This window comes from Convolutriloba macropyga, chromosome 11 (genome assembly GCF_964194025.1).
Source record: "Convolutriloba macropyga chromosome 11, txConMacr16.3, whole genome shotgun sequence".
In the NCBI taxonomy this organism is placed as follows: Eukaryota; Metazoa; Xenacoelomorpha; order Acoela; family Convolutidae; genus Convolutriloba; species Convolutriloba macropyga.
This window is the reverse complement of record NC_134478.1, coordinates 57,277,695-57,289,852: the sequence shown is the minus strand read 5'-3', so window position 1 is coordinate 57,289,852 and position 12,158 is coordinate 57,277,695. Positions and strand designations below refer to the sequence as shown.

Here is a 12,158-nt window from a genome sequence, read left to right as displayed (position 1 = left end):
ATTGAATATTTTCAAAACACTAAGGGTTAAATACCGCAATTTTGACAATAGTACACCACATGCACCGCAAATATTTCACTTGTAAGAAACTTTTAGCGTTGACACCTCAAACCGGGATGTAGGAACAGGAATCTGGTTCTACGTATTCCAAGCTGTGGAATTACATTTCAAGGATACGGTTTCACGGTTTCCTGACCGCCCTTCCTTAATATTATACAAAAATCACTGTTGAAGAACTTTATTGTCAAGAGCCAAGAGCGATGTTCGATTCACGTCTTAGGAGAACAATTTGAGTTGAAAAATTCTCCTGATTGCTAATTTATATTGAAACCCCAGTATTGAAAAATGTGCCGATATAAAAAGTTTTTAATCTCTTAAAACTTTACGCCGATGAATTCTGAGAATTTAGCATTTTGTCTAGAGTTGCAATAAAAATACAAAATTTACAAAGAGACATCTTCTTAATTTGTTTATTTATAACTGAATAAAAAGAATTATCAAAGCGTCTGATGTAGAGACCACTCTTAGTTAGATTGCTGCTAACTTGAATGCATAGGTGTCATTAAAAATTGAATTAATTCCATAGTGGTCGATGAATAGAAAAACTTGCAAGTGAATGCATAACAGTATCAAGATTCTCGCAACTTTTTCGATTCACTTGCAAGAATCTTGCAACTTTTTCGATTCACTTGCAACAATCTTGCAAGTTTATCGATTCACTTGCAAGATTCACTTGCTAGTGCCCTGATTTATTTTTTTGCCCGGATTGACATCTTGCAAGATTCTAACAAGAATCTTGCGAAATTTGAATCAGCTTGCAAGATTCTTGCAAGTTTTAAACTCACTAGGGTTTTTCGTCAGCAGTTGTTCAGAAATTGGGTGTAATATGCTTCAGCACTGCAAACCCATGGTTTAAAGATATTTTTTAATACGAAAAGCTTAAATCTTCTGAAAAATTGTAAACCGTAAATTGTGCTTATGGGGTTTTTGAATGAAGCAAAAAGGCACCAAGAAGAACAAACGAGGCCAAACCTATCATAAGCGATAGTAAATAAACAATGTCATTAACGAGCCAGGCAACTTAAACAAATTAAAATCAGATCATAGATCTCTATTAAGTAGTTTGGATGGCGTAGACAATTTTGAGGTGGGGGGGGGGGATGGCTTATTACAGTTAATTTTGAACGGGGACTTCGAACTAGGAATCTGTTGGGCATAGTGAAAAAATTTCCTTTTTTCTGTTCAATTCTGCTGCATTTTGTTTTTATAAAAGTATTGGTTTATCAAAATTGTTCCCGAATTTTGAATAGTTTCCCAGAAGAAAATTACTTGATCCATTAGCTTGATCATAATCAGCCACAAAGTGCCAATGTCGAAGTGATCAGACCCATCCGTACAATATTAATTCAAGATCAGGCTATTACCCAAGTTGAAGTGTCATCCGAAAGTGACCTCTGATCAGACCGTTCCAGCAAAAGTAACCTCTGATCAGACCATTCCAGACGAAAGTTCAATATATACTCGTTAATGGTAGTAGCTCGTCTTCACGTCAGATGACCCTGGATTTAACCTTTCAGACGATTATCAACCATGATCAAACCTCGGCTCGTTTTCCAAAATGTTCTTCAAAACCATGAACAGACAATAAATTGAACGTCTAAAGTACATAATGCTCTCTTTTAACAGTGTCGCTATTTTACTATTTTCCTCAATGTACTCTACTATCAGTTTGCAATAATTTAGTGCCACTAGTTTTTTAGCGAACTGTTTTTTCTTCAGAACCTCTTAATTATTTAGACCCTTACATGAGAGATTTCAGTGCCAGACTAATGCCTGTTACACGTTCACGTGTTTTAGTATATAAAAAATAGTCACACCTCCACCTGGGTAGGTTTCGACTGGGTCCTCTCTGGGTAATAATTCTGTAACGCCCTTTTTGGAACAAACAAATGATTATTTGACTGCCCGGGCCGAGGATTTTCCCCAAAGATAACGGGGAAAAGAGTTTAAAGAGTGTAAAAATTAAAAACTTACACCCCTATTTCTCCGCCTTATTAACGGTATGGAAGAGTGTAATTACAAAAGTGTGATTTTAAAAAAATAAATGTGGAAGGTGTTGGTGAGGATCGATCCCCCGACCTTCCATATGTCCAACATGTTACACTCCCTATTTGCATTAACTATTGCGCCAACTGTTACCAGAATTTAAAGTTTCATTTTTGTTATTATTGTAATTCTATAAGAGTTAATTTTTTATCAGTCCACGCTAAATTACATACTCTTTGCAAAGAGTGTAAAAAAAAGTGGCAAAAAGGGTGTAAATACACTCTTACACTCTTTTCCCCGATAAATAGGAGTTGAATTTTGCATTAAATTTTAAATCCCAGCTAATTAGGGGTGGATTACGGGTAAAACCTTGGTCCTCCAGGTGGTTATGAATATGATTTTTTTTGTAAACTTACTTACGGAAATCAACAACAGACAAATTGGTGATTATCAAGTTGGTAGCATTGTGTTCCACCTTCCTCATTATGTAAACAACAGCAACCAGTCCATTACCAGTCATTGCCAGAGTACCCAGAATAAGTGTGAGAAGCCAGTCATATGGAGGGGCTGCCGAAGACGAGCAAACATCCCCAATGTCCTCAGATTGCTGAGTTAGACCCGAGATGAACGTTTGAATTACAGGCAATTAGGCACGATGAAGATCATAAATTTTTCCTTTTAAAGATATTCATCAGTGAAAAAATTTATATACTCAACCGTGATGAGAATTTCGTCGGATTCAAACATAAGAAATCGTCGGCTTTCGTCGCTTTTAGTTGGCCAAAACCGATCAAAGCCCTTACGTTTTTTTCGTCGTTTTGATCGGTTTTCGTCGGTATTTAAACGTTAGGAGCGTCGGTTTTCGTCGATTTCAAAACGTAAGTAAAGTCGGTTTTCGTAGGTTTCAGAACGTAAGAAGCATTCAAATTCCCTATGCAATAAAGCTTTTTGAATGATACTGTGAGAATTTATTAATACGCATTTCCAAGTCAGAATTTTCTTGCCGTTTCTGACAAAAACCCCACCGACGGGTGGTTTATTTCCACGAGGGTTTTATCCGTGCGTGGTTTATTTCCTGTCTAAAATTAGGTGAGTTTTAATCCTAGAACCATGTTCATGAAATTGAAATTTGAATGCAAAAGACAACGAGGAGGCTCAGTAATGTGCGTCCGCACATAATTTTCCGACGCCGCTCATCCACAATTTCGGCATAAATGTCTACCAAATAAAGAAGACCCGGGTTGAGAAAATGCGACGAATTTCCCGAATTTTGTCGATTTCGTCGGTTTATTGTGAAGGAAATGTCGATTACCGTCGTTTTAGTTGGTATTGTTGGTTTTTGAACTAAGAAAGGTCGATTAATGTAGTTTTTGTAAGTGTGGTCGGTTTTTGATGTAAGAAGTGTCGATTATCGTCGTTTTTAGTCGGTTTTGTAAGTCTCAATCTGTTTTTATTACAAAAGAAGTAGTGTAAAGTTAAGTAACTGGTTGTGCAGTGGAGGAGAATGTGGAGGGTAATGTAGGGGTCGAAGTTTTGAATCCTGACAGGGACTGTCAATTTTGTCAGATTTTTAGAAGGGCAAAGACCGACGATTCTTACGTTTAAACATCGACAAAAACCGATCAAAACGAAAAAAAAGTAAGGACTTTGATTGGTTTTGTCGAAGTAAAACAGACAAAAACCTACGATTCAATTTCTTTGAATCCAACGAAAATCTCTATTTCCCTAAAATTCAACGAAAACTTAAAAAAATTTAAATATTGTTCAAAAGTAATTGTTGTATGAATTACAAAATTGCTTCCAACTCAAACCACTGAAAAAATAAAATAATTCAATAGTAGAGGGTCGATGGGGCCAGCCGTTATCAAGATTACGAGTGACAAACAACAAAATCAACGTACAACAACAGACAGAATCTACGTGCAAAACTCAACTTTTTTTTTGAAAAGATAACTGCTTAATAGCAAAGTTCAAATAGTATAAAAAATTAAAACTGAGCAAAATATTTTAAACTTCACTAAAATTTCGCGGACCAGTCCTGATGAGACCTTGTAACAAGTAGACAAAACAGAACAGAAACCAAAAATTTGAAAAAAACATTGTTTAACTTAAAAAATGCGTTCAAAGGATATCAACTGAAATCTGTGAAACGATTTATGTGCATGTACACTTCCAAATGAAGACATTGAGAACTCTCATTATCCGAAATTTGTTGTACGTCTACAAAATCAAACGACATATACAGACGAAAAACAGAAAGTCATTCAGTTTATGCATGAAAACCGTGTCGGAACCGGTAAAAAAGATCTATTGGGTATAAAAGATAAAATCAACTGCTCTTTCTTTTAAAACAAGTAATGTGACATGTGATCACTGAATAGTGAGACCAGGTAACAAGTAAGCAAAAAAGAGCAAAAAAATCCGAACAAAAACATTTGTGTTTTTGAAACAATTAATATCGCAGATATAAAAACAATTGCTATCAACTGAAAAATTCAGATAGGCTTATTTAACTCCCCAGAAGAAGCCAATGAGAGCTTTTACAATTCATAAAATTTCATACGTCTACAAACAACGGCAGAAACAGTTAAAGTTCAGAACCTAAATTTTTTTTTTCAGGAGAAATCGGACTCGAAAAGAATAGGCAACGCACTTAAAACATTAGATATGCTCAATTGTGTCATTCATCACAACAGCACAAAACAAGTTTAAAAAGTCGCTTTTTTGAAAAATAAAAGATTTGTATCATGAAAAGAAACAGCTATCCATTGAAATTAGTAAACATGTTTCTTTTCTCATCCAAATAGAGCCCCTAAGTCTTGAATTTAACCAGAATTTGTCATACGACTACAAAAAGAACAACAAATAAGGACAAAATAAAAGGTTTTTTTAATTTCTGCTAGAAATTTTTGTCTAAGGCGTTAAAACGATAATTACTCTACTGAAAAAAATCGATTTGTTCAATTATCCGTCATTTTTGAGCGCCAATTATGTCCTAACTGATTTGTGAATAATTTAAAAAGATCAAAAAATAACCTCAATTATTGGAAATTTTCCAAATTTCGAAGAACTTTTTCTGACACAATATTACTTTTCGAAACATGATTAAATTAATCATAAAATCACACTAAAAATCATAAGGAAGACAATTTGAGCTGTTGTTTCTGCGGTTAGGCATCAAATTGGCCGAAAAATGTAAAAGCTCAAAATCCGTTGTTTATTTTGAAAACAAGAAGAAGTAATAATAATTTTTTTTAAAGAAATAGGTCGACTGCTGACCATCCGAACTTTTTTAAACAGTAAAAGACAACGATTAGAGCCAAACTTAGCATGCTATTGCTGTTGTTCTATTAGAAACAAAAGTTGTTCTGAATAGCATGGATTTGGAAAATTTGACAAAAAGTCAATATATCCAAATTAAATCTTGAATTTTAGATTATTATCGAGCAAAAAGCCAGCAAAAAATTAATTCATAAAGACAATTAAATCTAGCCATCTTCGCAAACAAAGAGTATCGTATCAGCACTTTTTAGGTTTGTTAATCAGGCAAACTTAGACAACTTGGGCTGAAGAAGCTTGTTTGCCAATTTTGATGATAAAATCTGAATTTTGTCTAAGATTTTAGCTTATTACTGGGATTAAATGGTTCAACAACAATCTCCTATCTTTAGAGGCAAAACCAACATTAGCTTTTTCAGCCATCCTAACATATTATTTAAAGCAAAACGGGCAAAAGATTGCTTGAAAGTACGATAATTGTAAACAAAATCTGGAAAATAAGTTAAATGTTCAGAAAACTTAAACCCTCGATAACTAAGCAAAACAAATGCGAAAATATTTTGTTTATTTATTTTTTCTAAGCTAGACGGGTTTTCTAATGACACCGTTGAGATCAAAATTGATTGAACAAATATAAACATATATCTGTTGATTTTCTACAAAAATATTTAAAGAGAAAAAATCGGTGTGAACTAATAAAGGGAGTAATACAGGGCTAAAAGGAGAAAGATTAGAAGGACATATAAAAAAGTGGTGGAACGAAAAAGGTAATGCGGGTGAAAAAAATAAGGAATAAAAAGCCTGAAACTGAGGCCAAAGTCTAAAACGCTTTCATGCTATCTATTATTATGCAGTTTCAAGTAAGAATTTTCTTGCGGTTTCAGACAAAACCCCACCGATTGGTTTTAAATGAGCGATTTATGTCCTTGAGGGTTTTTATCCGTGCGTGGTTATTTATTTCCTGTCTAAAATTAGGTGAGTTTTAATCCTATAACCATGTTCTTGAAATTGAAATTTGAATGAAAATGACAACAAGGAGGCTCAAAAATGTGCGTCCGCACATAATTTTGCCGACGCCGCTCATCCACGATTTCGGCATAAATGTCTATCAAATGAAGAAGACCAGGGTTGAGAAAATGCAACGAAAATTTCCCGAATTTCGTCGATTTTGTCGGTTTATTGAGAAGTAAATGTCGATTACCGTCGTTTTAGTTGGTATGGTTGGTTTTTGAACTAGGAAGGGTCGATTATGTAGTTTTTGTATGTTTGATCGTTTTTTGATGTAAGAAGTGTTGATTATCGTCGTTTTTAGTCGGTTTTGTAAGTCTCAATCTGTTTTTGTTACAAAAGAAGTAGTGTAAAGTTAAGTAACTGGTGGTGCAGTGGAGGAGAATGTGGAGGGTAATTTAGAGGTCGAGGGTTTGAATCCTGACAGGGACTGTCAATTTTGTCAGATTTTTAGAAGGGCAAAGACTGACGATTCTTACGTTTAAACATCGACAAAAACCGATCAAAACGAAAAAAAAGTAAGGACTTTGATTGGTTTTGTCGAAGTAAAACAGACATTAACCTACAATTTATTATCTTTGAATCCAACGAAAATCTCTATTTCCCTAAAATTCAACGAAAACTTTAAAAAATTTAAATATTGTTCAAAAGCAATTTGTTGTGTGAATTACAAAATTGCTTCCAACGCAAACCACTGAATAAATAAAATAATTCAATAGTAGAGGGTCGATGGGGCCAGCCGTTATTAAGATTACGAGTGACAAACAACAAAATCAACGTACAACAACCGACAGAATCTACGAGCAAAACTCAATGTCTATATTTTTTTGAAAAGATAACTGCTTAATAGCAAAGTTAAAATAGTATAAAAAAATTTAAACTGTACAAAATATTTTAAATTTTACTAAAATTACGGGGACCAGTCCCTAATGAGACCAGGTAACAAATAGACAAAACAGAACAGATACCGAAAGTTTGAAAAAAAACGTTAAACTTAAAAAAAATGCGTTCAACAGATGAAAACCATTAGATATCAATCGAAATCTGTGAAACGATTTATGTTCAAGCACACCTCCAATTGAAGACTATGAGAACTCTCATTATCCAAAATTTGGTGTAAGTCTACAAAATCAAACGACATATACAACAGAAAACAGAAATTCAATTAATTTATGCGTGAAAACCGTGACGGAACCGGTACAACAAAAATATATTGCGTATAAAAGATTTAATCAACTGCTCTTTCTTTGAAAACCAATAGTGTGACATGTGATCTCTGAATAGTGAGACCAGGTAACAAAAAAAAACAAAAAAGAAAAAAAATAAAGCATACAAAAACATTTTGGTTTTCGAAACAATTAATTTCGCAGATATAAAAACGTTTGCTATCAACTGAAAATTTCAGATAGCCTTATTTAGCTCCCCAGAGGAAGCCATTGAGATCTTTCATTTTTCATAAAATTTCATACGTCTACAAACAACGACAAAATCAGTTAAAATTCAAAATCTAAATGTTTTTTTTTTGGGAGAAACAGGTGTCGAAAAGAATAGGCAACGCACTAAAAATATTAGATATGCTCAATTGTGTCAGTCATCACAACAGCAAAAAACAAAGTTAAAAGTTCTCTTTTTTAAAAATAATTGATTTATATCATGAAAAGAAATAGCTATCAACTGAAATAAAAAAAAAACGTTTTTTTTTCATCCAAATAGAGCCCCTAAGACCTTAAAATATACAGAATTTGTCATACGACTATAAAAAGAACAACAAGTAAAAACAAAATAAAAGGTCTTTTAAATTCCGCTAGAAGTTTTTGTCTAACGCGTTAAAACGATAATCTGTCCACTGAAAAACATTGATATTTTCAATTATCCTTCCTTCTTAGGCGCCAATTTTGTCATAACTGATTTGTGAATAATTTGAAAAGCTAAGAAAAATAACATCAAATTTTGGAAAATGTCCGTTTCGAAAAACTTTTTCTGACACAACATTACTTTCCGAAACACTATTATTTATTCTTAAAATCACGCTAAATAACATAAGAAAGACAATTCAGGCTGTTTTTCTGCAATTAGGCTGCAAATTGGCCAAAAAATGTAAAAGCTTAAATTCAATTGTTTATTTTGACAACAAGAAGAAGTAAAAATAATGTATTTTAAAGAAAGAGGTCGACTGCTGACCAACGGAACTTTCTTAAACTGTAAAAGACAACGATTAGAGCAAAACTAAACTTGCTATTGCTGTTGGTCTATTAGGTACAAAAGTTGTTCTGAATAGCATGGATATGGAAAATTTGACAAAAAGTCGATATATCCAAATTGTATTGTGAATTTTAGATTATTATCGAGTTAAAATCGCAAAAAACCAGCCATATTTTAATTCATAAGCGCAACTAAAACTGGCCATCTTTGCAAAGAAAGAATATCGTATCAGCAATTTTGTAGGATTGTTAATCAGGCAAATTTAGACAACTTGGGCTAAAGAAGCTTGTTTGCCAAAATTGATGAAAAATCTGAATTTTGGCTTAAATTTTAGCTAATTACTGGGAATAAATGGTTCAACAGCAATCTTCTATCTTTAGAGGTAAAACCAACATTACTATTTTCAACCATCCTAACATATTATTTAAAGCAGAAATGGCAAAAGATTGCTTGAAAATACAAAAATTGTGAACAAAATCTGGAAAATTAGTCAGAAAAACTTTAACCCTCGATAACTAAGCAAAAAAAATGCAAAAATATTATATTTAATTATATTTTTTAAGCTAGACGGGTTTCTAATGACACCGTTGATAATCCTCTACGATGAATATTTTGATCAACCAAAATTGATTGAACAAATATGGACATATACTTGTTGATTTTTTACAATATTATAAAGAGATAAAATCGGTGTGAACTGATAAAGGGAGGAATACAAGGCTAAAGGGAGAAAGATTAGAAGGAAGAATAAAATTGGGGTGAAATGAAAAAAGGTGATGCGGGTGCAGAAAATAAGGATGAAAAAGTCTGAAACTGAGGCCAAAGTCTATAAACCCTTTCATGCTATCTGAACTACACAGGTATATTGTATTCAAGAGATTATAAGATTAATTTAATGAGTTCATCCAGGGATAGTTGTGGAGTTTGTCATCTGTTGTTGAAGATCGGAGTAAACAAGTTTCAGTAAATTAGATGCAACTTTGTCTAAAACTGAAAACGTTATCTTGTACGACCAAGAGTAACACAAAATCGTCAAACCAGTACTGAACCTTAATTTCAAAGCAAAAAATTGTTGAATCTATTTATTGATTGAAATTCGGTTTGGATTCGTTGCACAGCATTATAATATAGTCTCTTAATTCTCTAAATAAAACTAGTTTGGGAGAAAACATAATCCAATTTGTCTGTCACTTTCGCTGTTTGATGGAAAAAGTAATCTTAGCAGGAGATTTGATATGCTGACGATTGCACTGCGATTGACGTTTAATTACTTATTGATCGGGGTTTGCGTCGCGCTTGCTATTTACGCTTAAATGATTATTAGATTTCTCCAAATGTTTTTGGAGTTTGCGTCGCGATTGACAACTTGAATTTCTAATCTCAGTTTGAAGAGCAAATGACAAAGTTTAAATTTCAACTAAACTTTATCAGCAAATTTATGAGAATGAGAATGATACTTAAAAAAATGCTCAAGGGGAAACAAAGATAGTCATATTTTGATCAGGCAGAACGACAGGAATTTCTTTTTCTTTACAGTATGGACAGACAGCTTCCTGTCTAGTAAAATGAACAGAAAAAATAAGGTCAAGTTTCATAACTATATTAAATTAAAGTTGAAATTGATCTAGATGCATCAAACACGGCGAGAAATATTGATCTCAATATGCACCCCGTATGATATTTTCCCTATTGCGAGAGACTGATAACGTACAAAATAAACAAAATAGAACAAAATCAGAAAATAATACTTATTCACCGTTTAAATAATAATACAATTTTGATTTATTAAAAAAACATATAAAGTGTCTTGTTTTAAAGATAATGAAGTTTTGAAATCAGAATCTTCGTCCTCGCATAATTCTGCTTCAAAAACAGTCATTTCACGATCCATTGGTAAATTTGGGTGGGGTCACAGTCCATCTTTCATTTGGGTTGCGAGATGAAGATGTGTCAAAAAATGCAGTGTTATTTTCTTGGATTTCTTCGGTATATCTTTGTGTTGTCTGGGTATTCTCGTTGATGGTTTGTGTTTGTTGGTTCTGCGATTCCTGGTTGCTTTTCTTCATTGGTGTTTGCTCATTCTATCAGAGGAAGATTCTAATTAGGAAGTGTCGCTTATTTGTGCGGCTCTTTTTGGTTTTTTTTCGTAGAATAGATATCAATAGCGATTCCGATGACGTTGAAGTATTAGGTTGGGTTGGTGGTGCTGCAATTGTCTGTTTGTGATAAAATGTAAAATTTGGTTCAAGTCCGGTCTATGTTTACAAACTTCGCATCTTTATTGCTCTCGCAACGTTGTTTTTGGTTTTCTCGTTTATTTTTGGTGGTCGTCTGCCTGCATACTGGGCTAGTACAGTAACTCGCTCGTGTCTGGTCTCAGTTTTCGCTATATAGGAAATTCTAACTCTAACTTCGTGTTTATTTGGTTCTTTAATGAAGCCTGTGGTAGGGCTGACTTTGCCTAGGGGACTGCCGAGCGCAAAAACTTCATAGAGTCCATCAAGGTTACGTTTTTGGCGTCTAGTAGCATGGATCTTCTTTAAAATTTTCACCTGCACTCTTTGTTTGGTACTGGGAATCGGCGTCAGATTGCCTCTGACCACGTAAACTTGTTTTCATTGTCCTGCATCTTTTCGTGTTGTGCATGTGCTTGGTCATTTTCCACCTCTAGTTGGCTGCACATGCCTGTGTCCTACCATTGTTCTTCTGAGAGTTCTGAACGACCAGTAATTGTATCTACGTCAAAATAAGGTTTAATTATCTTATTTTAACTAAGATTTGTGCTATCTGGTTTAGTTATGTTATATACTGCTGTGTTACATTTTCAAACAAAAAGTCCTTCAAATGGTGTTAGATGTTCTTTGTTTGGTTCTTTGTTTGTTCTTTGTTTGGTTATTGTCAGTTTTTGTAATATTACATGTATTGCATGTTGTATGTTAAATTTTTTTATTTTGGTGAACCTTCATGCATGATAATTTTCTTTTAATGGTTTTACTTAGACGTTCAACAATTCCGATTGCCATGTGGTCATTTGCATGTGCATAAATAGGTTCAGTATAATTTTCTGTGCAAATTTTTTTTTCAATTTTTTTTTCTGGTTAAACACCTAGCTTGATCTGGACTAAAGGATCTAGAGTGGATGTCTTCTAGTACTGCCTCTTTGATAGCCTTAGGCATGACAATCTTTTCGTCCAAACAGAGGCAGCAGTTTTACATACTCATGTACGTGGGCAGCCGTTTTTACACTCAGTACGTATATATGTGAGGACTTATTTCTTTTAGTCGGGCTTCATCGCTTCGCAGAACGCCACAGTCTTGGACCTCTTTTAATATAGCATCTGTTACTGTCAATTTCGCCAGCAGTTTTTTTGCTGAAGATCTTATCGATCGTTTCTGAAAAATGTTGGTCCTCTGCAGCAACCAGTGTACTTGTTGAAGGGGTTGTTTCAGTTGTTGACGTATTGTTTGTACAAGGGTTTCTATTGTTGGGTGAGTTATCCGAGAATTTAACTCGAGTTCGGGTTGGAGTTGCAGTTTTTGTTGTCTTTCCTCGAGGCTTTTTTAGTGATAACGACTTCAAATTGGATTTCGTGTATTAACTTGAAACAGATTTATGCGCAAGA

The 12,158-nt window shown here is 33.9% G+C and overlaps 1 protein-coding gene across 1 annotated transcript in view; it reads right to left on the bottom strand.

Annotated features, from left to right (window-relative positions):
- Positions 1 to 11,218, bottom strand: part of LOC142349191 (somatostatin receptor type 5-like) — a 48,571-nt gene extending 37,353 nt beyond the window's left edge. The window contains exons 1-2 of the mRNA XM_075400601.1: positions 11,129 to 11,218; positions 2,467 to 2,653 (exon numbers count right to left, since the gene is read on the bottom strand). Coding sequence (XP_075256716.1) covers positions 2,467 to 2,653; positions 11,129 to 11,218 — 277 coding nt within the window. The remainder of the gene's footprint in view (positions 1 to 2,466; positions 2,654 to 11,128) is intronic.
- Between the last annotated feature and the right edge of the window lie 940 nt (positions 11,219 to 12,158).